General features: G+C 40.9%; 3 protein-coding genes across 3 annotated transcripts; 1 reads left to right on the forward strand and 2 right to left on the reverse strand.

Moving 5' to 3' along the window:
* The first annotated feature begins 1,082 nt into the window (after positions 1–1,082).
* On the forward strand, positions 1,083–2,014 carry gsx1 (GS homeobox 1). Its single transcript, XM_028422034.1, has 2 exons — positions 1,083–1,538; positions 1,662–2,014. The coding sequence occupies exons 1-2, from the start codon at positions 1,160–1,162 to the stop codon at positions 2,012–2,014; spliced, it is 732 nt and encodes a 243-aa protein (XP_028277835.1). The 5' UTR covers positions 1,083–1,159.
* Positions 2,015–8,148: 6,134 nt separating this feature from the next.
* Positions 8,149–17,718, reverse strand: LOC114445848 (rho GTPase-activating protein 31-like). The gene is made up of 12 exons (XM_028421112.1): positions 17,137–17,718; positions 14,506–14,608; positions 14,247–14,391; positions 13,007–13,089; positions 12,808–12,915; positions 12,571–12,713; positions 12,267–12,474; positions 12,059–12,180; positions 11,656–11,712; positions 10,856–11,494; positions 10,600–10,748; positions 8,149–10,374 (listed from the first exon to the last, which is right to left on the reverse strand). The coding sequence occupies exons 1-12, from the start codon at positions 17,234–17,236 to the stop codon at positions 8,389–8,391; spliced, it is 3,843 nt and encodes a 1,280-aa protein (XP_028276913.1). The 5' UTR covers positions 17,237–17,718; the 3' UTR covers positions 8,149–8,388.
* Positions 17,719–20,321: 2,603 nt separating this feature from the next.
* b4galt4 (UDP-Gal:betaGlcNAc beta 1,4- galactosyltransferase, polypeptide 4) lies at positions 20,322–25,499 on the reverse strand. Its single transcript, XM_028421113.1, has 7 exons — positions 25,385–25,499; positions 24,002–24,456; positions 23,623–23,855; positions 22,977–23,164; positions 22,649–22,771; positions 22,447–22,551; positions 20,322–22,366 (listed from the first exon to the last, which is right to left on the reverse strand). Exons 2-7 carry the CDS (start codon positions 24,261–24,263, stop codon positions 22,231–22,233), a joined length of 1,047 nt encoding a protein of 348 aa, XP_028276914.1. The 5' UTR covers positions 24,264–24,456; positions 25,385–25,499; the 3' UTR covers positions 20,322–22,230.
* Positions 25,500–26,780: the final 1,281 nt, after the last annotated feature.

The raw sequence follows: 26,780 nt of genomic DNA on the forward strand, positions 1-26,780 counted from the left end.
AAGAGAAATGACATTCCACTATTTACTCACATATTACGGCTCCGGTCCCTTTGAAGGTCTCGTTCAGAAAGCCTTAAAGTGAAAGAAAATGTTTTCCTATTACTTAATTCAATCAGATCGCGAGGCGGGGGCTTCACGCACAGCGCATTGGGCTCCTCTATGACAGAGTCGCCTTTGTTGCGTCTATCCGCCGCTGTCACACACTTTAATTCGACTCTCTTTCTCTCTCATTGAAAACCCTCCACAATGACATTCAATAAGGGCCGCAGAGTGAAAACCTGGTTATTTTTACATATTCTTTCCCCCCCGGCTCGGCAGGGGCCCGAGCAAAGGAATTAATCACTGCTCTTTAACAGCACTGCCTTCAGGCAATGACTTGTCTCTTTTTTTGTGCCCAGAAATGACACATTAACCCTAAAATGGATATGCATAAACTTTACATTCAGCTGTTGCGTTTATGTTTGCGCTCAACAGCTTCTGTAAAGTAGCCACACAAGTGCACGTACCTGTCAGGACGCACGCAGACATGCCAGAATTATACAAGAGTGATTGTTTGTTGGTTCTAATTAAAACTCGATTCTGCTCTCGCCAAATGCAGAAGTAATAAACCTATAAACAAATGAAGGACATGTATCCAGTGATTTTTCCGGCTTGTTTTGAAAAAGAAACGCAACATTTATCTCGGATCTACAGGCGCCTTCTAACTTATACGGACTGTTTAACGTCTAAGACAAAACTTGAATACACAACGGCCTTCCCAAATGTGACAGAAACGTTTTCTCTCGCAGATTTAAGCTCTTCACTATGATAAAATGAGAGTGATGATAAAAGGGAGAATGGGCAGTGCCGCCTCTTGCGGCGTGGGTGGGGCTGACAAGAATAGACTACATTATGCAGTTCATTTAGTTAACAAGTGAAATAATGGGGAAGCGTGCAGTGGGAATGCCGAGAGAAAGGCACAAAACCCTATTGAGAGCTCTTGGCCGCTTACAGCGTAACCGTCACATGGCCGAACCGAGTCCACGGCGGCTATTTAAAGAGAGGCTGTGCGCCTTCAGCACCACTTCGCTGTCCACCGTCCCGAGGAGAGCACACTGACGCAACCAGCGACGCACCGGCTTAGTAAACTTCAACCACGCTGAGCAACAAGTTTGCAAACATGCCGAGATCTTTTCTCGTGGATTCCTTGATTTTAAGGGAGGCTAACGACAAAGGAAACGAGAACAATCCGCCGTTATTCCCGTACGCTGTGCACACGCCGCACCATCCACACGGGCTGCCGGGCTCCTGCCACTCCAGGAAAGCCGGGCTGCTGTGCTTCTGTCCGCTGTGCATGGCAGCGTCCCAGCTCCATCCGTCTCCACCCACACTGCCGCTCCTTAAAGCATCTTTTCCCCCTTTCAGCTCACAGTACTGCCACTCAGCTCTGTCAAGACAACACACTTCATCCAACAGCGTCAACCTCAGCCACGGACCAGGACTATACCAAGCTGCGTACTCTGTCCCAGACCCGCGCCAGTTCCACTGCATCTCCATCGGTGAGTAAAAACTCTTTTAACATTTGACTGAATGAGTGAAACAAAACCAAATCTCACGTGTTGGAGTTTTATCACTGTGTCTGACAGTCTCTTATTTTTTTATTTCATTTTATTTCTTTACAGAAAACAGCAACAGTAAACTTCAGAGCAGCAAGCGCATGCGCACCGCCTTCACCAGCACACAACTTTTGGAGCTGGAGCGCGAGTTCACCTCCAACATGTACCTCTCCAGACTGAGGCGCATCGAGATCGCCACGTACCTGAACTTGTCTGAGAAACAGGTGAAAATCTGGTTCCAGAACCGCAGAGTAAAGCACAAAAAGGAGGGCAAGAGCAGCGGCCAAAGGACTGGGTCACATAACTGCAAATGTTCGTCCCTGTCAACCGCGAGATGCTCAGAAGAAGAGGACGATGACATGCCCATATCTCCATCCTCGTCCGAAAAAGAGGATGTGGACCTGTCCGTCTCCCCCTGAACTTTCTCTCTTTACCCCGTCTGAAAGTTTTTGCTTCTAATGTTTTTGAATACAGCCAAAAAAAGAGACTGTGCCACCTGTGTTCAGTCACCTGTATATAGACAGAGAATATTTAATCAGGGGACTGCCCTGAATTTTATGTATAGCTGTATACATGTTGTACGTTTTGTATGTAGTTTTTTTCTGAAAACAGTTGATTGTTGTTGCCAATCCGATGAGTATGGTAGGCATAATTGTAAAAGCAAACCCCAAAAACAATAGCAACATTGTTGATTAGTATTTTGGGGGAAGACAGTATTTTGTACGGTACATGGTTACTACCGGTTAGATTCATTCTGTGTGGCTGGAACTGAGGCTTCAAAATATGGAACGCTTGTCACATCGATCAGATCACTCTGAAATTATATCTTCAGTGTAATTGAAAAAATATTTATTTATTTAAAAATGTTGATACTTAAATAAAAATATTTCTGAGCGATAGACTACGGTGTCCTGTGGGTTTAATATTGAAGCTTTTACGCACCACTGAGTGCGCACAGTGGCGCACCTGGATTCTACTTGGTATTATCAGATTGGACATTAAATTACATTAAAAAGGTTGTATAGAGCTGAAATACTGTGTGTCACAGTAGCTTTGCTGAAAATGGTAACATTTACGTTCCCATTCATTCAAACCCACGTTTACTGCTCCCGCATGGCTGTGGTGCACCTTAGGGTTTTCAAGCGTGAGAGTCTTTCTGTGGAAAATGCAAAAATATATTTAAATTAATATTTTCCTATTTATCTATCCTACACACATCTTTAAAATGTGAGTAACATTTTATCCAAAAAGATAAATATTTTTCTGCGTCCCCCATACAAACCAAATGTCCCTGTGTATGTAACCAGCTCATCAGGACATATGAACTGGGCGAGTAAATCAAATGCTCAATAATCTTTATCGCTTGGAGGAGATAAAGGCTTTATTGTGGGGTCCTCTTATGTGCTTTCCCTTGGGGACACTCAACCCAGATATCACTGCCCTGTCCCTCTGGAGCTCTTTTCAAGTTTCATCCCAGCTGAAATAATCTGTCTCGTGTGTGACTGAGTTAATAATCACTGCTGGTATATAATAGTGCATTAGGAGTGTGCATATCTTAAGATATTGATCTAACATGAAAATAAATGAGGAAAGAACACAGTTTGGTGTCCATGACCCATATTGTGCTTATTCTTTACGCAGCATTGTGGTCAAGTTTATGGTCGGTTTTATGAGCTCCAGGTGGGTTTTAGTTTCCTTTTCAACTCCACCGATATGTCCTTATAAATGACAAAATCACAGTTAGAATTTATCATTTAATTTATTATTTTATTTTAAATTGTTTATACAACAAATAAAAACAAAACAAAATATATATATTCCAAGTGTAATACGCACCATCCTCGAACATGCATTCAGTCTTTTAGACTGAAGCAAAATTTATTGTATAGTTAAAATGAGTGTGAAAGGAGTGTTTATGTATTTTCTGCTTCAGATAAAAATGAGGAAACTTATGAATAAACCATCTCCAGAAAGACCAAGCCCGGACTTGAGCGAATAGTTCCAGTTTTGTTCGCCTATTTTACGCACCGTTACAGCTGCTCTGGGCCTGAAGCTTTGGGTGTCAAATTTATATTTATGATGCTGATTAGGGTTTAAATTATATTTTCCTCCATGTAAATGTATCAGTAGACTTTTTAAAGTAAGTAAAACTGTTCTTAAATTGCGTACAGCACATTATCTGCATCAGTGTGCCTTGTCTGGATGTGAAGTTTCACTTGTAAACTTTCCTTTAATTGTTCACTTAACTATTTTAACAAAACTCCAATATTTGCATTTGTTAAGATATGGGATTAGACTATTTTGTTAATTGCACCATAGAGCCCCATTTTGCTCACAACGTCCTCTGCAAAGCACCCTTTATCCATTCAATAGCCCGGGGGTATGCGCCCTGGGGGAGCTTATACGCTCGGTGCTCCAAATGCTCAATTTATTTATTCTTAATTTTGTGCCGATCAATTCATTGAAGCAAAAAGGACTACGGTGTCTTTTTAAAAAGAAGAAAAGGGAATTGTGGACGTAACCTTGACGGAGCTGAGTAGAGGGCTCCCCTGACGCTGGAGAGCCGCTTGAGTCAACAGGCGCCCATCTAGCAGACTCGCCCTTGTCTTTATTCTGGCTAATTTTTTATTTACGGCTTTTCTTTGACATGTCTCTTATCTATCAGATTAAAAGAACAGCTTGTAACAAATCAGTCTGCACGATTTACAACAGCATTAAAAGGGGACAAAGGGAGCAGGCAGTCAGTACCTGAGAGTCTGGTAGACGGCGCGGCGCTGCAGCTGATTCGATGGTTTGAAAATACGCACGAAACAAAATACTTGAATCCTGAAAAAGAGCCTTTGTACGTTTCTTTAGAAATCAAGCAATTCTGCATGACAAAGGACAATTAATAAGCCGTCTTTTCACGACCAGCAGCTGGTTTCCCCGTCAAGGAAAGTTGGAAAAAATTCAGACTGAATGCGCGCAAAAGCCCTTTGCGCGCAGACAGCAACCCAAGGTGACCCATTTGGCACAGTTAAAATAACCAAGCCGAGGTAAAAGCGAGGGAACTGTCAAAAACATTTAAGCTGAAATATCTTGAAATTGCAAATCCCTTTATGTGGAGGGACGCTGCCGATGTGGGTTAGTCGTACAAAGGAGGTGGTTAAGTTGGAGAGGCTTTGGAAACGGACACGTGGCTTCTCAATGAGAGCTCTTTTGGACCCGCGTGGCTTGCTGTGGCACTGCACATTCAACTACTTTAAACTTATTCAGCTTTAGTAAAAGTGTGTAGTAAACCTTGACGAGTTAACATAGCAACATTAACACAACTGTTTATAAACTTTTAAACACTTTAATGCATTTATAAGGTGTTTGTTTACACGTGTTCTCAGAGGACAAACGCGAGCTGCTCGAGACTTCTAACCTCGCCTGTAAGTAGAGAACTGAGTTATTGTTGGAAGAAAGGAGATATTATATCAGCAGGATATTTTTTTTTAACAAAGATGTTATGATACATGCACTTTTATCCTCACAATATAATGCTCCCTGGCGTGTGTGCTATTAAATTTCTACGTCTTTGGTCAATAAATACATTAAATGTGACGAGTTTAAACAGAAATGAAACTTTATGGTTAAAAATACGACAAATTTGTATTTTGCACTAACTGTGCACTTTGATAGAAAATCAGCTTCAGGTTCTCTAACAGACACATTCTTTTTTTATTTTAGTAGCGCGTCACGTTAATGGAACCGATGGACTGGAAACAGGTTCAGTTGCTCTCCGCGCTGTTTAAGATTGTTAAAAAACCAACTCATTATGGAGCTGTTGTTGAAGACAAAAGTGTGTGCAGCCGGCTGAAGTGGCGAGGAAGGAAACCGCTCGTCATTGCCTTGAACTCCGGCTGTTTTCTGCTGCAACATTTGAACCCATTCAGCTGTATATAATCTGTTTAACAGCTAATCAGTAATGTAAGATGAAGGACTGGCACGCAGCTTCACTCCTTTCCTGCGGTCCCCCCCTCGCTAATTGAATATTCAACGCGCGCACCGTGCTCTAGCTGCATGCCTTTTTCAGTGTGCTGAGAATACGCCTTTTTAATTCTCGGCCCATACACAAGCAGTGTCAAAGGTCGAGAAATAATGAACTGCGCAGACATGGAAGAGACCTCTGCAAGCGCCCGCTGCTGCACAGTGAATGCCCCTGAATGTGATTTTAGTGGAGATATTAGATGTGACATTTGGATAAAACTACAGTGAACTTAACGCTTGACGGTGTCACCTGTCGGCGGTTAATATATGAGCACATGGAGGATGTTAGACTTGCATAAGGTGGTAATAAGAAGCCTACCTGTGCGGTGAGATGCTGGAAACAAGTTAGACGCTAAATGTATCCTGGTGGGAAAAATCTGTTGGAGCTTAATGGTGTTGATGTACTTTTGATGTACTTTTCATATTTGTAATAGTTTAAACAAACTTGTGTGTATCATAACCTGCGTGTCACGTACCTACTTGTGCATTTTGTGTTTCAACCATGTTTATAAAAAAGAAATGTAATTCACGTGTCTACATTAGTGCCTAGACTTTACTGTGGTTTTCGGTGAAATCTGCACTTCAAAGTATAGATTTTTTTTAAAGGATGTCAGACGGTCCACATTCTTTGGCCTCGCCAAGAACGCACAAGCCACGCGTAATTGCGCAAATACATGCCCAACATATTGGACAGTGGTTGACAGATGATTTTGCAGAGTCCCCAGAGACACGGGACCTGTCACTTTCCCACTGCAGCGTGTGTTAACATTAACAAACTGACTGTTTGTTACATTCCTGTCTTTGTTTCAGTGCCAGCAGGTGCAGTGTGGAGCAGGAGCGTCATCTCGTGGCAAAGCTCATAGTTTACCACCAAGCTGGAAGTGCGAAAACAAGCTTTGTGGCTTTTCAGCTGCAGTGAAAACACACCATACGAGGCGAGGTCCGAACTGCACAGTCACATTCCTCCTCGTGCAGCTGCTGCAGTCTGATGCTCCTTTGTGAGGGTAGAAGATTCTGTATGACATACACACTTAAACCAGGTGCTGACTAACCAGTTAATTTGGAAAACAGCACATGCAGGCCACAAAGGTAAAACAGAGAGACACAAACTATTCACTGATTACATTTTAAACATTAAAAATGTCCTGACTGCCACAGAGGCTGCTGGTTGAGTATGCCTCCCTCTTGTGGCGAGAGGAAGACTGGAGCTCACAAGGGGAGTTGTTTATCTTGTCAGTTAAATATGTGAGCTGTGAGTTTGCTGTGGATCATGTGTGTTGTAGCAGGCGGCGTTCTGGGCAGGTGTTCTGGGCAAGGTGAAGACATCAGGTTCAAATGTATCAAGGTTGGAGATGTGTGGTGCAATCACAAGATAAAGATGCAAACTATAGGTCATAAATCATCCGGATTTGTTTGGTCCTGTTCAAAGTGGAATCGTCACTAAAAATGTAACAAAAAAAATGTTTCATGGTGAATCAGACACGTCAATCAAAGAGAAACATGAGCAGAGCTGTTCATTTCTGGCTTTTTATTCTCATAACTCTTTGTTGTAACAAAACTCATTAAGCATCTTATGTACATTAGGTTCCTTCGTCACATCAAATGTTTCAATTCATATGTTTTTTTCCAATGAATACACACACGGTTCAGTTCAGTCAGTCATTTCCAGTATCAACAAGTATACAGGCGTTTCAAAATGAATACAACTTTCTTCATTAACACTGCATTCACTCAGTCCAGACCCAGTCCATCCAGACTGCACTGTAACCACAATAACATCTGTTTATGACACACCATGAAAGGCAGTAACGTCAACTTATAGAAGGAGAAGAATCTGGATATTGCTTCCTCTGACTCAAAGCACCATGAAGATCTTGAACACATTGAATACAGTCAGCATGCACAACAAAGTCAACTTCCAGTTTACTGTCTGACAAGCAGCTCCAGAAATTCAGATCACCAAAAGAAAATGTTCCTACAAAAACAAACATAAAATCCAGATACACATGAATCAAAGTCCTTCTGTAGGTGAATTAACCTTCTGATGTATTTAAATCAAAAACAACATTTTTCTTTTAAATATTAGTTTAAAAAAATCACATTGACTTCAGCTCATCAGAGAGCCAGGCGTACATACAGTATATAAATGTATCAAGGTTACTGCATATGATGTGGAAGGTGATGAAAGAATAAATAAATTCATGGCTGTTTAACATTTTGTCATTTCCTTGGCAAACCTTTAATTATTCAGACACCTAGGAAGATTAAACAGGTTATATGTCTTGTTGATGTGTGAAGAATAGTATCTCAAAAATAAGAAATAAAAAAACAATATATAGCACCTGAAATTACACTAGCAATACTTTTAGGTAAGTGTCAAATAACGTTTTTACTTCACTGAAACTAAACAAAATCAAAGGAACATTTTGAGTGTAAATCTCACACATATACATTCTTCCTCAGCAGATGGCCTCCAGCTGTCTCCATAACTAATTAAAATGCTGAAGGTTTGATTTGAAGGTTTGAAACTACAGTATTGGTGGAAAGTCACAAAGTGTATTTAATTTTACTTAATAAGATTAAATAATAATAAGGAAAAAATATCATTAGTTGCAGTCTGGGATCTCAGCATGGCTTCCTCTTCCTTACATAATTACTTTTCAAATAATGTGTAAAGCAATACAATCCAATGGATAGGATAACATTATCTTCCTCCACAGTAAAATTATTTATGTACTGCATCTATTTACAAGCGTCTCCTCTGCATTGAGTGCACCTCCAGTCACTCAATCTGCCTGTGGCTCCTGCTGTCAAATATCATGGACCTCCTCTGTGGCTGGTAGAAGCAGCTGGTTGATGTTTCCAGTCTCTGTCCACTTTTTGGAATAGTCATTTTATTTTGAAGGGTAATCCCCTCTGCCATGTCTTTAGAAAACACGTTGACCGCTGATGTGTCGTTCAGGCTCTTGATGGATGACAGGAGCTTGCCATCGTCACCTGATGGTGGATAGTCCATGATGGGAAAAGGAGGGCTGAGCAGGATGAGGCTCTGAGGTCTCTGCCTGTTCCTAAAGGAGGGCCTCTGTAAGATGTTTCCTCTGGTGGGTTTGGGACAGTCTACGAACACTTCCAGAGAGGGTGCGTGTCTCCTGGTTATGACTGGCAGCTCTGGAGTGGATGTAGTCTTCGCAGACTCGGCAGATTTCTCAACAGTTGGGTGTTTTTGGTGTTTGGGGGCAGGTTCTTTGTTTTCCAGCTCCTCCTTCAGGTCTGACATCATCAGAGGAGGTGCAGCGTTGCTTTTCTCTGTGCTTATTTTGGGATGTTCCTTTTCTGGTTCCTTCACTGCGTTGTCATTCTCATGCCTGGAGTGAGGTATCTGACTGTACTGCACCTTTGGGGGGACGACAGGCACAGCTTTGGCCTGGCATGTTTTTATCATGAAGGCTGTCCGCACAGACGAAACACTGACCGGGGCCGAGTTTCGCCTCAGAGGGGCCTGCCGATCACTGAGAAATAGCTCCAGCTCTGAGGGCAGTCCGTTGTTGACAGTTCCTGATGAGGCCTGTAATCCTCTCTGACAGGAGGAAAACTCTGATGAATTCCTGTTTTGTTGATTGGAAATGTCTCTGATGCATCGATGCCCCAGGTCTAAGTTAAGAGAATAGGGCCTGTGTTTCGAAAAGCTGTTTTCCTCTCTTTTCTCTGAGGCAGCTGCCTCATAAGACATTTGTCTGTTAAACCTATGAGATGACACTGTGTTCTTCTGCTTTGCCATGCTGCACTTTACTGTTTGAGGTTGTGCTGTGCTGCTCATATTCATCAGTGTAGTTACTGATGGGAAATGTGTCCATTTATTCTCTGGCCTGTTGCTGGCAGTCTGAGGAATGTGTCCTGAGAAGCGTTCAGTGCTCCTAATGAGGGTTTGTCTGTTATTATCACCTGTGGGGGATGAAGTCTTTCCTGTGCTGTCCTCATGTGAGCTGAAGGGTGAGAGCTGGTTAAACAACTCCTCCACATCAGGTGAGTGGAGGGGGCTGGTGACCCACTGCTTAGTGGAGCTAAGATCCTCCCAGGGCTCCACCAAGTCCAGCTCCTCTGTGGTCCCACCACATCCTTCATCGTCATCGAGGATTGGCACATCCAAGGTGCTACGCCTCTCCTCCAAACACACAGGCAGCCTCGGGGTAACCTCCACCTCTGGAAGCTTTTGACTTTTGTTTGACATTTTTTCATCTTCTTGAGAAAGTTTCTGAGATTTTCCTGAGAAGCTTGCCACCACTGGAACATCCTCTATTGTGAATGGATTAATAACTTGATCTAAACTTTTCTTTAATGGAAGGTTCAGCTTGTTTTCAGCTGGCTTATCCATCTTTAAGGCTGTGTGTTGCTTCTCCTTTTCTTCCACCACGTCAGCAGCCCGGGCATTTTGTGTTTTTCCACCAGAAGTTACATCAAAGTTTTTGTGAAGAGAAAACACGATGTCTGACTCTGAGGGTTGCTTCTTTGCAGAGTCAGATCCAGTGGCGATTACACGATCACTCAGAGAGGTATTTGATGACTGCTCCCTGCACAGCAACGACAGAGATGGAGAGCTGCGGCTTCGCTTTGACTTAACATCCATCGTTAACTTGGCGTTCTCAAAAGTGCTCACTGAGCCAAAAACGGGTCTGAAAGTCTCATCCAGCAGGTCAATTTCAGGTTCAGTTATCTTCAGTTCTTGGTGGGGGTCAGGCCACAGCTTTTTCCCAGTAGAAGTTCCCTTATCCTGAGGACATATACAAACAGGAAGAATGAAATGACCAAAAATGATTCCACCTTTTATTTCTAAAACAAAAATATATGTGCGCAAAATGGCTCCTCTCTCATTTAAGTGGAGTTTTTGGGATTCAGAATACAATGCTACCCTTTTTAGACAACATAATAACAGCTTTATTTACAAAGTAATCAGACAATTATATTATTCCAGAACACCAAATGTGCAGTGATTTACCAGTTGTGTGTCTGTGGACTGGCTGTGCAGTTCTTTCCCAGTAGATGGCACTGCATCTGTGCCTTCTCTTGCATCTGCAAGGGATGGTGGTTCCAGTTCAGAAATGTTCCTCCCTCTTTCACCTTCTTGAATCGCTTTCTTGCTTGTATCTGGATAAAATTAGTATGTATTTATCATCACATCCTGTTACATATATATAAATATATAATGTTTAACATAAGCCACTGTAAAATGTGATATAGTAGGATGCTCTCACCTTGTGCTGGTACTCCAGAGGTCAGCTCATCTGTGTTTATCTTCTCTCTTCCTTCCTGCTTCTTGGGTTCCAGTTGAGGAAACGTGTTGCTCTTTCCACTGCTGCTGCTCGGCTCCATGCTCTCTTTGCAGGGTTTCAAAGTAGCTGCTTTGTCCTTGGCGTGCCCCCGGCATGGCGTGCTGTTAGAGCTGATAACGGCTGACACGCGCAGAGGTACAGACACAGCAAAAGGCTCAGATATGTTGACTGCTCTGCGCTGATGCCTCGGTGAAGACTCCAGTGGGAAGAAGCTCCCTGGAAAGGATGGACGGGAGGAGCTGCTGTGGGAGGAACCTGAGTACAGCATCCTCCTGTTTTTTGGGGAGGTTGGCTTATAGCTGCTGATGTCATCCCCTTTGAACACCTTCAGCTGCTCAGGTAGGGTTTTCTGTGGGGGTGCAGAAGCACCAGGTGAACCCCTATGGTTCATGCTGGAGCTCCAGCCACCTGTTGCCCCGCCAGCTGCCTTCCCTTTAAACTCCCAGTTATGATCACGTTCACTCAGGTCATAGAGCGAGTCAGATCCCAGTGTTCTGGATTTTACATCCGGAATGAAAATACTGCCTCCAGCTGGACTATTACTTCCTGTCCTGTCATCATCTGTGCAATAAAAATGACACAACCCATAAATTGAACACATGCAGTGTTTTCATCTAGTAGTGCTCATTATGAACACAATAATACAAGCACCTTTTTATAACAACATTTTATTTGCTAAACAGTCGTTTTGTTCTGTGTTTAAATGAAGGTTGTAGCCCCACCTGTCGGTAATGAGCACAGGGATTCCATACTCCTGGATGGACGGAGAGCTGCTTTTTCTGTGGAAACAATCATAGCAGTTATAGAACAAGACATGAACAGGACATAACCTTTTTATACTGATGTGTAAATCAAGTTACATCTCAGTAACACACAGTTTCTTATTTTAGGTCCTTTGTCCAGGTTAGGGAGTGTAATTTCTGTAGGCATACCTACAGTATAAGGAAGTGCCATATTAACTTTCAGTGAGTTTGGTGCCATAGAAGCTGTCCAATCAGGTTGCGTCCTCAGCCATGTGTCTCCTGTTTTGTATCATTTGGTTCTACTATTTCTTTTTGTCCCTCCTTATACACGATGATGTTGCTGTGTCTTAATATGGATATAATTAATGTCTGATTATTGTACCTGTTATCCCCTGTGCTCTTATGAACACACTGCCATTGCGGCTCAGTTTTCCCTTTGAGTCCACAGATCTTCCGAGGTTGAAGATGGACTTCCACTTTTTTGATTTCCCAGAAAACTTTCTCCTTACACACACATAGAGAGAGATTGTTAGGAGAGTGAGAGAAACATGAAGTATACATGTCCAGCATCAGATGAAGACAGATCTTACTTGTTGTCTGATATGTCTATGACAGTGTGATAGAGCGTGGCAGTGCTGGTGTCAGGCAGGCTGTTCTCTCGCTGACGTTCTTTGTGCACGGGATGGTTTGGACTTAGTGAGCGGGCCTGAGCTTCTTCCAGGCTCATCAGTTTCATCGGGCCGCTCTGCCCACTGATGGGGAGTGTGGCGTACTTCTCCCCACACATCAGACTTGGCCCTGCAGGAGCATCATGAATCAGTTTTTACAATGTTGATCTTTTATCACAACGAATCTCTCACAAAAGAATGTGTTTACATTTTTTACATTTCATACCTTCTTTGGGTTTTATTTGCGTGAAATCACAGCTGAATATCTGCTCTGTGTGGTTCAAAATGAACTCGATCACTGACTGTTGTATCCGCACCTCCTGGAAGGCCATGTCTCCGTTACCAGATGCAGCCTCAATGTCTTTAGATCTACAAAATGAGTGATCCATATAAGTATAAGAAAGGCCTGAGAGGTTTCCATAGAAACAGACGTTGAAGTGTTTCAGGCACATCTTTGACTTACCTTAACAGATTTGGAGCCCAGACCAGGGCCAGGTTACGTGTGTGCATGTTTGTTTTGGTGCATAATGTGGCGAGGTGGGACAGGTGTTTGGTTAGATACTCCAGAGTCCTACAGGCAGTAGATAAAGAAACTTCTTGTCACATTTACTACTCAGACAGACTTTGTCTTAACGGGTGAGTGAAAAAAATTCGATGCTCACTTGAAGTGAGGGGTCGGCAGTTCTTTTATGACCCTCTGAATGTGTAAAAGTCTCTCATGATCCCCGTGGACCGAGACAGCCTCCTGCATGGAAAACAAAGGAATCCATATGTAGTCTTCAAACTGTTCCTGTTTCTGATCCCAGCACCCATTATGTTATTGTTAGAATCAAAAACTGTTTGACTTATGAATAAGATCTGATATCAAATGCCTTCTCAACCATAAATATTGAGCTTTTTCCCCCATCTATTTAGTTCTGTTTGGCTCTGCACGCATACATGTAGCCTGTGTGTGCACTTAAACTAATGTGACCCAGACCAGCTGAGCATGTTAATCTTATGTGAGGCTGTAAACATACATGCAGTCAAAGTCAAACTTGAGAGTCCACCATATCCCACACAACAATGTGCTGCATAGTAACACCGAAGCGTTGGCGTCATCAAGCACACAACACCGGCTTCATTCTTTACAAGAAGACAAGAAACTTTTTGTGATGTGTTATTTTTTTTTAGTGCGCCATGTGAGCCGCAGCTTTTTTTTCCTCTAAAAACACTGCAGAGCTGGAGTTTTCAGCAGCGAGCAGCACGAGATGTACGAATGCCAAGGTATGCAAACGGCCCGTCAAGATACACAGGACGGGGCACACAGAAAGCAATGGTCACACAGCCTGGCATTCCCATTCCCTCTTCCTCTCTTTCATGTCTGTATTTCATCCAGAAAAATGCAGCTATAAAGCTTCTCTCTGCCACTAAATGTAGACTGAGTCACCCCAGTTTTGTTCACGCAGGTTGTTTTAAATGTTTTCTAGGACATGTTTATACATGAGCACTATTATTTTACTTCTTTGTGATCAAAAAGTGGCAGTAAAAGATGTTTTCATCTTTAAAATAAATTGCATATTAAATAAAAAAACAAGTTATTTGCCGGATTTGTTATTTGCTTTCATAGCTCAAGTAAATCATCCATGGTGTTTTTGTGAAATTATGTAATAGTGTGAGATTTTTTGACTGTAATGAGATGAAAACACCAAGTCTCAGAGATATATAGAAGGTTTTTATAACGCTGACACAAACATACTTGAGGGACCATGTGAAGGATTTAAGCCTTTTTGTCTGTAACTAATTATCATTTTTACAGCATGATTTTGGAACAAATCTGCTGTCAAACCACACACAGTCATACATGATTACCCTCCTCTCCCCCTAGTGTAACCCACAAATGTGATTTGAATGTATACTCACAGTGAATTTGTTGTACAGCTCGTATGTGAGCAGAGGATTAGGTAGCTCCCGGAAGTACAGCTTACATAAGGAACCCACACAGTGGATGTCCTGGAGGTACACTTCCTTTGTAAGGTCAGGGCACGCCTCAGAGCAGAATTCCTGCCTACACACACACACACACAAACGAAGTCAGCTCTGTGTTTTTAAAGCTGTCTATTATTTCACCCAGTCACCTACTATGTAATATTTTTGGAGGTTTTCCAGATTGCAGGAGTACCTGAGACGCTGGATGTTCGAGGTGACCCCTGACAGTCTGTAGATCCCGTCCACGATCCCATGTTTCTCAATGAACTCCGCACATTTCTTCAGAACCTGGGGAACTTTAGTGAAGAACTGTCGTTAATGACACAGCCACAGTTATTTTCTACTGTTCAAGCTCTATTACACTGCATGTTGGACTCAGTTTTAACAGCGGGGGAAGGAAATTGCTTTAAATGTAACATTAAGTGGTAACAATGCACATAAGGTTGACTTCATAGTATGTGGTTTGTTTCCACCGTGGCTGTTTTCTGTCTGCTCCTTTGGGCCGGTGATTGTAGGTGGACTTTGACAGGAAGTTAAAAATGGTTTGTTTGTTTCAGAGGAAAGTTGACACACCCAGTCCTTGTAACTGGTATTACTTACGACATTTCCTCTAATAGAAAACGGCTTTTGAAATTTAACCACCGACCTACTCAGATTATCACCTTCTGCACACAACAACTGCATCAGACTGACGCTCTGATTCAACTGTCTGCTGTGCTACATGTTCTGATTCATGCTGACCACAGCTTCCCTTTCAATAACACTAAAAACAACAAATCAATGGAAACATTTTCTGCAAACGCAAAACTGAACTTTAATGTATTTGGAGTTGTATGAAGGAGAGGATTTAGCTCATATTAATAAGGACAAGATCTTTATTTCTCAGGATATTAAGCACTAATTAATAGTTAATAGTTAATGTGAGGACATTTTTGTGTTATATTCTTAAAAATCTAACTTAATGTAGTATTCATCCTCCACAAAATGGATACATGAATATTTTTGGCGATGGTTAATTTCTCAGTCATTCCCACAGGCACCAACAATCTGCCATTTACATTCTCATCTTTGGGACTTAATTGGATCTTTAATTGCATGCCTGTGGTCAAAGCCTGGATGATGAACATCTCTGGAGTTGTCATTTAGTGCTTCTCTATTTCTGTGCTGAGGGAAGCTTTCTGCTCTTCTACTCTTAAACAGGAATCAGTCTCCATAACAAGTCCACAGATCCGTGTTTGTTTGTTTTGACAGTTTTACAAAAATGTTTCATTAAATGCTGAAACCTGATCAGCTGCTCTTTTATAATATTGACCTAAGATCATTTAATGATTTAGGGCCATATTTAAAATGCCCTTTTGGAAGCTGGTCAAGAGAAAAGATAAAGTTTATGTCATTTCAGAAGTGCTCCTCTCCAGAGATATAAACACTCAACTGTAACTAAAACAAACATATACATGCATTTTATGTGGGACAGGATGTATAAGTGCCAGCATGGCTGTGTGCATCCTGCTGTTGGATAAACACAGAGATGGTCTTAAAGCAGGTGTGTGAGCACAGGTGATGTGTTTGTGTCATCGGCTCAGATTACTGCATGAACTGTTCTGTCTCTTTTAGTATCTTTTTCTTTCAGGATTGTTTGTAAGTAAATCTAATGACATTGTTTGGAACTTGTGTATGGCTGCATGTTGTGTCTTAGGTTACACTGATGTGTGATTGTATCAGTGTTTCTCCATTGTTCTCATTGTTAGTTGTGGTTACAAGCTGTTACACATAAAATACTCTGTGTGGTGGTCATGTTAGCTGCACTGCACTTCATTGTGTTTCATTTTCCACAGTCTCTGAAATTCACCTTTAACCTTAAAACCATGAAGGATCAGGAGCAATTTATAAGAATTTACTCAGAAACATATTGTGGGTGTATATATCTGTGGGATTGTATTACTGTCTTGAATTGAGACTGGTTATGATATATTTTATATTATATATTATATATTTTTTTACTGGTCATCTAAATGTCCCAGTAGCTTTTGGAGTTTTTATCATTAAAGTGTGCCAATAATCTAAAAATAAAAATGTCTGCTGCCTTCACGACACAGGGGTACAGCTCGCACCTCCTTCCTCACTTCCTGCACTGAATACCCTCCTTCCAACGAGTCCACTCTCAACAGGTCATTCCTTAAAATGATCCTCACAGCCTCTAATACGTCTCTGCACGTGGGAGAGTTCTGCTCACCTTATTCTGTCCGCTAACGACAAACACTCACAGTTAATGGTTGTAAGAAAACATATGAGGAAAACAGAACCCTCTGATCTGACCACTAGTTTGAATGTTTTGTGTTGCATTCTCCTTGTTTCCCTTCTTTCTTTTCTTTCTGCTTTTTTTCTTGGCTCATTATTTTCTCTCATGTATGGTCAGCAGCACCGCCCAGTCTTTTGTCTGACACAAAACTAGTCATAGGAACTATAGTCACCATAGGAAGCTGACACAAAATATGTAAGAGCCACACCCAAAGTCACAAATGACCATTTAATGCAGCCAATAGGTGAATGAATGGCCTCACTAAATGTAAAATATGCACACACTGATATGTATATGTAACGAAGGCTGGAACATAAAGATGTGTGTGTTCTGTTTTACTTATATGACATAATGTAGATGGTTTTTACAGCTTTAACATTGTTAGAAATGACTAATACCTCATTAAAAGTTCAGTCTGCATTATGTGTCTGACTCATTCAGTCATTGAAATAATGTGTAGCTTGATGATAGTTGTTTGGGAGAGAGTGTTAGAATTTAAAGGAAGCAAGAAAAAAACACGTTTACCATCTTGTCCTGAACTCTGGAGATGTTCTATCAGGTCACAGCCGAACGCATTTTCACTTCCTTTCTTTTTGGACTTCTGTTTAGTCCCTTTATTCTTCATGTGGCTCCAGTTAGTAGTCCAGACAATTAAAAGAAAAAGTCCCCTGAAAGCACAACGACTGATCCATATGACCTCCAGAAAGGTTGAGATTGTAGGTCAAAAAAGCAGCCTCACAGAAATCCCAGCAAACTGCTCCCAAAAGTCTGCATCCGCTCACATTCTGACTGACTAACCACACTGTTGGAGGCTGAGAGCAGAAGTGACGTCACTTGTTAAACTTAAAAGTCCTTTTAGATAGTCATTACTTCAAGAGATGAGCAATGAAAAAAGCATGGCGTGCCTGTCGGTTTGCCAGGACGTGGCGGTTCACTGCTTTATCTGTGAAGGATTTGCAGAAACAGCATTAGAATCGGTCGGTTTCCTGTTGTTTTTTTACCCCCAGCCAGTCTCCTTCTGCTCCTTTTTATCTCCTCCTCTTTTCCTTCATTCCACACAGTCTCCCTTTACACTGGCTTCTCTTGTGCCTGGGACACACATGCATCAAGACAGCCAGACCCTCCTCATGAACATTAGTTTTTATGTTTGACTTTCATAGGATTTTCCGAATGTGTGTAGAGATGAACTTGTGGCAGTGGTGTGGCTGTGATTTGTTAAATCTTGAGACTGTAAGTGGAGGCAAGTAAAGTTAGAGGAGGAGGAGAACAGCTGACTTCTGTTTCTCTGCTGGTTTAGGAATTACTGACCTCTTTTATTCATTTTTTTTTTCATGTGCCCAAACTTGGAGCTGACGGGAAAGCTGCTCTCTGCCTTCCTGAATGCTCCCAATGTATACAGTTTCCTGTGCAGAGAGCCCGGGCTGGAAAACAAAAACAGACGGGTTCTGAAGGAAGAGGGAAGTGGGAGGTGACTGAAGTGAGGGCCTGAAGGGCACAGATGGGAAATGGGGGGAGAAGGGGGGGATGGGGGGGGGGGGGGGGGGCGCGGCGTGACGAGATGGACAACACATGGTTCTTGTTACTAAGTGCTGTGCATTTAATCTTTGTCTGTTTGTAACTGCACAACAACTTTAATACCAACACATACATAATGCATGGGGTAAACACATAGGAGTGATATTTTCCTACAGTACACCATTCATGTGATGTGCAGCCTTCAAATGAAGTAGTGATGATATTTTTCTCACAGTTAGTCCTCTAACAGTTTCACATGGAAAATTACAGATCCAAAAAAACCCAAATTCCATAGTGTGAGGTTTGAAATTTTACAGCTGTAAGATGCTGATCTACCCCCTGCTGGACTGCTGTCAAACCACCACTGACTGCAGTGATGTGTGAGACTGGAGGAATTTATCAAACTGAGATTTTACTCAGTAACTTAGGTCAGAAACGTTTCAAATAGCATGGCAAATTAGCTTTGCATGTCTGATGAAAAACGGATGGAGTAAACCTCAGGAGATGCTCACAGAACGTCTTCTCTGGCTTCATCAGTCTGTAAACGTGAGCGCTTTCTGTCATTCAAAGTTAGGTCACTTCAATTGTTCTCATAACACATGGACAGGTTTGAAGGTTATTCTGACCCTTTGGTACCTCCTTGCACATTAACACTTGCATGGTCCATTCTTGAGGAGCCCTGTCCTCATCTTGTCTCTACTCCTTCCATGTCAGTCTGAAGTCTGCACAGGTTGCATGAAATGGTTGAGGCCTGAATGTGTTGTGTTAGCCCACATCTGCCTAGCATCAGATTACTATAAAAACAAGCACACGTCTGAATGAGACATGTGCATCAATCTGCACCTTTTAAGCTCATGTGTTAAGCTGAAGGTGTGAGTAAAACACCACCGATTCACACCTCCAGCAGACACACGGGAACAGATGTGGCGTTGTGTGCTTTTATTAACCTAACAAAGATCAGCTACTTTACCTCTGTTTTTCATCTCCACCAAATACTTTTTAATTATGGGCTGCATGAGCTCAAACAACAAGAGCCGTGTGACGGAACCAAAGTAAAGCAACAGGCCGGAAAACCAAAACAATGAGCTGACAGATGCTTAAACTCTCAACGGGGCTGAGAAAGAACTGTAGTTGGGTAATAATTGGGTCCTTCACAACAAGCGGCTTCTTTACATGTATTTTAAGATGTTTTTATGCTTGCCGATTAAGCATCTTATTGGTCCTCTGCCCTTGTTTGTACCTAATAATATATTGTTGCCTTCAAAGTTTAAATCTTTTAAAATATGTGTGAAATGAACCAAATGAAGCAAGTCAGTACATAAAGAACATTTAAAGCTGCAAACAGACACGGGAACATCCCACACTACTAGAACAATGTAGGCCCATTGTAAGCATTCACTGATCACGTCTGAATGGTGTGGTTTGTAGAGTAGATCATAGTGTCCGGGCTTGTAGAGTTGATATTTTTATGCTAAAAATGTTTTGTGAATGTCACATGTAAGCTAGATGACCAGGCCTGGCCTCAGAAAGACAAAGCTTTCTTTCTGCACCATAGGAAGGGGAGATGACATCACTCTGTTCATACAAAGCCTCAGACATCCCGCTCTTTCTTTGCTCTGTGTTCATAAGAAGACATGTCATTGTGTGTGTGAATAATAAGGGGTTATTCTTGTCTTTAGTTTTAGTGCATGTCCTCAGAGTGATGCAATGTTCTGGTAGAGCCGCAGCACATGGGAAACAGTAGAGATGATGCAATGAGTTATAATTATACAACTTTATGTATTAATTATAACTGCTGTAAGTGACACGATAAGACTTGCATCATAACAACCTGACTGGAACTGCAAACTGTCTGACATGCATTAAACACATCCTTTGAGATGTGGATGTTGTATTCTTACTGCACCCTGCTGGCCAGATTTACACATTGCAGCCTGAGGCCATATTAATGGCAGACTACTTGTTGAACTGATATAGTGTAACAGCCACACTTTAAACTTCATTACAAATGATTGTAATACAGCAGGTTATTGGATGAGTTGTTTTTTAATTACTAATTTAAAAATGTTAATTTTATTCTTGTTATAGAACTACTTTTACAATAATATTTACATGATGGAAAAGTCATACTGATGATGTTATAGAAAGCGTATTCATTTTCACAAATAAACACATAGAACCCCAAAGAATGAAGGTAGTTCATAATAAAAAATACTATTTATTATACAGGTGTTCTACAGATAAAGTGATCCCATTGACAGTGAGAGGCATTCTGCTCTGATCAACAAACAAAACACAACAAATCATCCAGAATCAACCATTTCATGACATCCTCAAACTTCAGACTGAATTATTTTGAGATTCAAAGTACATGACATGAAAACCATAACAAGAAAGATTTTATGCTACAATATTTCCACAAAATGTCTAGGTTAGTTTTGTACTTGTAAGAAACAATAAAAAAACAATAATAGAAATTCTTTCAGGAGTGGAAATGAAACCTTTATGAATACACAGTCAGGCCACCAACAACAAAGAAATATTTTATTTACAATGGCATAGTGTCTGTTACTACTTTAACACTCAAGTCTAACAGTTCCTTATAGGAATACATTACTAGGTGCAGGAAGTTTTTTTTACTTCCTGCTCCTAAAATAATGTGAAATATTGCTTGTGTTGTCCTCAGATAAATTAAGCCTGTAACACACACTAAAGTAAAATAAAATAAAGTGGATATGTGTATCTCAGGCACACACACACGCAGCAAGCATTTCTAAGCAGCATGCAATGATCAAAGAATGCATAATATCGAATCTTCATGTTCGATGATAAAAAAAAAGGTGATTGGTCTGAAAATAATTATTTTAAAAAGGCCAGAGTAATAAATAACCCACCACCCATTAAACAAACATTTAAGGCCTTATAAAAAAACAAACAGTGTAATAATAACTTACGCTAACTCATTTACAATCTTTGAACTTGTCATTCACTAAACTACTTTTTAGAACAATAATATAGGGTTAAATTTCTGTAAAGGTTCACATTGCATGTCCTAAGACCGGGAATAAATAACATACTTTAAATTTTTAATGGGCCCTTTTCACAGCAGACATCTTGACATGCCGTTAGCAGATAATGCTCAGGAGTCACATTAATCATAGTGGCGCTGAGCCATCCATGACGTCCCTCTATAACAAAGTAATATGTCTGCTCTGTAGTTGATCAACATTGTCATACGTCCTTTCCGTTATTAAACATATGTGAGTATTATTGCTTGAGTTTGGCTTGTTCTGCACACATGGCTCTAAGCTAGGTGGATGCAAAGCATTGTTTTAAAGTCATTACTGCATGTTTAGATTATTGACTTTGTGAGAGTAGTTATAGTAACAACATTTCTGTTATTACATCCAATAACATAGTACAGATATTTCTATTATACTACTATTAATAATAATGATAATAATGGCCAGCTGTCCAGCAGTAACACCTGTGCCCGCCCTCAGTCACTTCTGTCCTTCTTCTCAAAGCAACTCAAATCTATAATCTGTACTACAAGTTAGCTCTCTAATGATGTCGACGATAAAGCCCTAACAAAAAAATCTACTATGTGTCGAGGGGAAATATCTATCAGTCGTCCATGGTCGTCATTGCATCAACATAATGAAACACACACAGTATCAGTACACGTGTGTGTGTGTGTATATGATGCACACAGACAATAAGGCATATGTGTATAATTATCCATGTCTGATCGCTGGATGTCTGTTAAAGGTCTTATTTGGCCACAGTCAATCATTTAAATTTTCTTGCAAGAATTATATAACATTTTATTTTTCCTGCAGGCTGGCATCAATATGAAGGAATGAAGGCTACATGATATGCAAAAAAATGTGCAAAAAATATTTCAGCTAACTCCAAATAGTTAGTAGATGCAGCAGAGTTCAATTTTAATGTGTAAACTAAACAAAACAATGTGCATTGTGTGCTTAATATGTTGCCTTGTATATATGTAGTAGCTTTTCCACACTCAGTGGTTTATAGTTTATTAACTATATCATAAAGTACATATTTTTTTGGTCACAGCAAGGCTTCTTTTTAATAATCTCAACTTTGTGGCTTACCAATGTCCACAGTAACATTCACATAAAGAGGCAACCGTTCGACTGATAACGTTTTATACGAGCAGCTGTTGAGTCCATCCTTCCTCCACACCTGTGGTGTTCTTCCTAACAATCTCATCCTGGAAAGGACAAAATAAAAACACATCACTGAAGAGACTAAATCTAATATACTGAAAGCCCCATCCCTATATTTACTGACCTGTCTTTGTTGATTTCATTGCCGCTGTCCCTTTTGTGAAACACCATAGTGTAGCGGGCTACGTCAGCAGGCGGCCGCACAATCTTCATTTTTTGCAGCTCAACCCTACAGAATGCATCCGAGAATGAAGGCATGTGAGCCACATCTGCTTCACATGTAACAGAACATTAATATTTAAACTCAGCATTTGTTTCTGTCTCACCTGATGCGAAGATCGTCATCCTCTCCACCCCAACCCCAGTACGTGTTTGAGAATCCATTCACTTGTAGAAACTGATCTCTGGTCATGGCAGTGACTCCTCCGAAGTAGCCTTTGTAACGCAGCCTGAGAGTGAACATTATGAGGAACATTTGTAGATCTTTGATTAAAGATGATTTCTGATCCATCACAGTCAAGAATAGTTTGCTCACAAAAGAGGAAAACAGTTTAATTATTGGCCCAAGACATCCATTAAAATGCTCCAAGTAAGATAAGATAAGATAATCCTTTGTTAGTCAACCACAGGAGATATTCACAGTCATGTACTTACTTGTATCCGGTTGCATTCCGGCCAACCACCAGGTGTTTGGGCTGGTTGTCACAGATGTATAAATTGTGATCATTTTCAGGAACAAGATCCACATCATGGAAGATGAAACACTCCCAGCTGTAGTCCTTCAGTGCCTCCAAATATCCAACATTTAGTAACTTGGCACGGTTAAAAGTTGCATCACCAGCCTTTCAAAAGAGCAAACACTACAATTACAACATGCTGTAGTCTTTTATGGACAATGTATTAATGCATCACTTCTCTCACACACACTAGTATCATATAATATGTTTGTCTGCCTTCTTTTAGGCGTATCTGCATTACGCACACATCCGTGATCCAGAAATAATATTAGCTTGCTCTACAGTTTTCTTCTAAGTCATTTCCTCTTTTAGTCCAAAAACATGCTATTTGTTTTTGTGATCATTTGCCTTTGATATATAAAAATCCCTGTTGGTTTTTTGTTCGTCTTTACATGTCTCAACTGTAATTGCACTCGTCTGAAAACAGCTTGCTAAAAGATTTAGGATTCTGAGAGAAAAATACTTCGCGTCAACGTTAGATTTTAGAAGTGGAAAACCATAAGTACAAATCCTTGTCTGAGTCGTAAAGGTCATAAAAATGTGTGCACAGTACAAAGAATTACCTGCTGGATGACATAAATGGTGTAGTGTAGCTGCTGCCTCTGCAGGAAGGGGTGCAGGTGATGCAGCAGGTAGAGGAGGTGTCTTTCGCGGTTGCGATGTGGGATGAGGATAGCTACACTTTGCCTCGCTGCACAGTCTGAGGGCTCATACTCTCCTTCAATCACTCCTTTGTTATCATTCTCCACATCCTTCAGTTTTAGAGACGATTCAAAGGACAGCTTCATAGCTCCCTCTGTAGAAACAGCATTTTAAACAACACTAGTATGAGGAAAACACATGCAAAGTCAAAAACCTAGGCTGTCATTTCATTGGTGAAAGTTGAATCACTTAAAGAAATCACAATAAGAAAATGATTTCTACTTCAAAATCTGGACTTACGCAGCAACGGTGACTCCTGAGGGCAATCGACTTTTTGTGGTGGAGTATTTAAGCGATCAGGTGCTGTTGTCAAAGTGTTGACTTTATCCCGCAAACTGTCCTCTTTGACCAGAGTAAGTGTTGTGGCGGGAGAAACCAAAACAGCTTTCTCTGTTTCACCTGAGAAGGTTGCTATCCATGCCAGCACTGAGAGCAACAGAACAAGGAGAACAAAATACTTCCCCCTGCGCAAAATCTTGAACATATGTGAACAGAGGCCCATGGCTTTGTGAAGCAGCTGCTACAAAAATGGTATAAGTTGTGCCAAAGCACTGATGGCCGCAGATTCACTGACCAATCCTTCTTTGACAATCAAACATGTTGTCATATCAGGATAAAGTATGGAGAGCTCATTTGTAAAAAAAATCCACCGGTGAATCCTCAAAGCCCATTTTTTTCGAAAGGTTCCCCAACAACTGCAAATACATGTAGAGAAAAATGTTAACCGTCAAGTCTCTATTACTTTACAGGCACACCTGGTGAGATGGTATCTCAGACAATAAAACAGCTGAGCATCATATAGATTTCTTCCTGCTTTCCTTTCCTGTTGTGGTCACACCTACTTGTTTTATTGGCCAACACTGAAAAGGCTTCCAGGAAGGTATTTTACCTTCCGTAACAGTACACCTGGTTTTTCAGCTCCACCTTTTACGTACATTTGGAAAGTGGCCCCTGTATGTGGTGCTACAGATCTCAATAACAGCAGCTTAGCACAATAAGTAGGAGCTACAACAAATTAGCCTGCTCCTAAACACTGAACAACAATCCTCTCAGCAACATGTCTTCAATAGTCAGCTACTTACACATAATTACCAATTTGTATAAAAATAATTGTATTAACAACGCATCAGCATTTGGCTGTTTCCACCTTTGACCATGGATGTGGCTAACACTAGTCATTAACCAACAAACATCGAACATGGCTAGCTACCAGTCATTACTGTGAAGTCTGTATTGTTACAGCTATCAGAAAAGATCAAGAAACGAGGTTAAAGCTCTAAAATGTTTATGTAATGTCATTTTCTTTCTCTCCTCTGTATTGACAGAGTAAGAAGCTAACGTATGCTAGTTTGTCACAGATAAGTCCAGCAAAGAAAACACCTTTAAATCGTTGACTAAATACATAAATACATATGTAATAAAAGCAAACAAGTTGTTCTATGAACTGTGTGACTGCAGCTGTGCCAAGTTACACACCTATGCAGAGCTGAACTGCGAGCTAGTCTACAGATGCGGTAGAAAGTTACTTCTAAGTGCTATGGAAGTTAATTATTAGCATAGAAGCAGCTACACAGCGCGGAGGACAGACGCAGCACAAAGACTTATTTTATGAAAAATACCAACCAGTATTTGAAAAAGCTGATGCTACACCAGGTTTGATTCGTGCATCTTAATTTCCTGACACGCTAACATCTTTTCATGTAATCAGAGGAACAGACTCAACATCATTACACAACCATCAACAGGAAGTATTTCATAATAAAAGACCGAGACAAGTTTAGGAAAGTACTTAATGCAACGATTGATTTGGGCTGAAGGGTACAAATGTTTACATTAGTGCTTGCCTATGATTGTTTTGGAAAATATTGTCACCGTAGTGAAATCACAGTATATGTATAACAATAACCTATTTTCTGTTTACTCACTTTTACTCTCAACGGCATCGCCTTTATTGTGAAGGCAACACTACACAGGAAGTGGTCCAAACAGAGTTTGGGTGGTTTCAGAGCATGCGCGAAACACAAAAAAACTTCCGGTCTGTGTTTTACAAAATAAAGTTGTAACGCATCCAAGTATCAATGAGGCCAATGCAGAAGTGTTTGTGCGCCGTTGTTGCCGTTCTTCTAGTTGAACGCAGTTTCAGGCGGAGCGAGCCTGATGTCGGCCTTAGCAGATTTGTCATTTAACGACACTACTCCTTCACCATGTGGCTGTCAAAAGTGACAAAAAGTGGTACAGATATCCTCGCTGAACAAAAACAACCATCCTGTTGATAGCATGCACAGAGAATAATATCATCCTGTTTATGTGTATCATGTGTCAACAACACAACTCAACAGCGTCCGGCTGGCCCCGCCACCTATTCTCTGTGCTTGGAGTGCCCAGATGGTCCTTGGTCCTCTGGGTATGTAAATACAGACAAGGTGAGTTTGAATATTGATTAGGATAACAAGTAAGTAACAAGAACAAGGAGAATTACAACAAAACACTGCAGCCTTAAAGTGTTTACTTAATCTATTTTCCATGTTTGTTGTTTTTGTTGAACAATTATGACAAGTGGCCCATCTTATTTAAATAATTACAGGAATGTGTCAGCACTATCCTCCTCCTCTTTTTCTGTTTTTAAATTGTAGGAAGGCTATGGCAGATGTTCACAGCTTGTACTGCTTCCTGTTCATTTTGCTTATAGCCTATGTCTCATCCCACCCTGGAGATGAGACACAGACGACATGCTGGTCTCACTGCTGGGCTATATTTGTGTCTCTGAGGGAAAAAGGCTGTTTCCTCCTGTTAACAGAGGATTTACCCGTACAGCTGCTGTGTTCTTATTAAGCAGGATGGGAGACCTTGACACCCTGAAATGCCCTTTTACCTACTTTGTATATAAATGGTTTTCCTGAGCTGCTGCACATAATATGTCTTTTATAAAGATATTAAAATGTTAGTTTCTTTGCTTTACTGTAACTTTTGTCACATTTTAAGGGCTTAGCTGTTGGATTGAAGCTCAAAAAATATTCAT

The sequence above is a fragment of the Parambassis ranga genome, chromosome 14 (genome assembly GCF_900634625.1).
Source record: "Parambassis ranga chromosome 14, fParRan2.1, whole genome shotgun sequence".
NCBI classification, from domain to species: Eukaryota; Metazoa; Chordata; class Actinopteri; family Ambassidae; genus Parambassis; species Parambassis ranga.

What these genes read in the sequence shown, in the direction of transcription:
- LOC114445848 (XM_028421112.1), bottom strand. Translation starts at nt 17,236, where the DNA reads ATGAAGAATAAAGGGACTAAACAGAAGTCCAAAAAGAAAGGAAGTGAA. An exon ending in CCAGAGTTCAGGACAAGATG is followed by an intron (nt 14,609 to 17,136) that starts GTAAACGTGTTT and finishes TCTTCACTAAAG; the next exon opens with TTCCCCAGGTTCTGAAGAAA. An exon ending in AGTCCACAGACACACAACTG is followed by an intron (nt 10,375 to 10,599) that starts GTAAATCACTGC and finishes ATATGTCCTCAG; the next exon opens with GATAAGGGAACTTCTACTGG.
- b4galt4 (XM_028421113.1), bottom strand. Translation starts at nt 24,263, where the DNA reads ATGGGCCTCTGTTCACATATGTTCAAGATTTTGCGCAGGGGGAAGTAT. An exon ending in TCAGGAGTCACCGTTGCTGC is followed by an intron (nt 23,856 to 24,001) that starts GTAAGTCCAGAT and finishes CTGTTTCTACAG; the next exon opens with AGGGAGCTATGAAGCTGTCC. An exon ending in CGGAATGCAACCGGATACAA is followed by an intron (nt 22,772 to 22,976) that starts GTAAGTACATGA and finishes GTTCACTCTCAG; the next exon opens with GCTGCGTTACAAAGGCTACT.
- gsx1 (XM_028422034.1), top strand. Translation starts at nt 1,160, where the DNA reads ATGCCGAGATCTTTTCTCGTGGATTCCTTGATTTTAAGGGAGGCTAAC. An exon ending in GTTCCACTGCATCTCCATCG is followed by an intron (nt 1,539 to 1,661) that starts GTGAGTAAAAAC and finishes ATTTCTTTACAG; the next exon opens with AAAACAGCAACAGTAAACTT.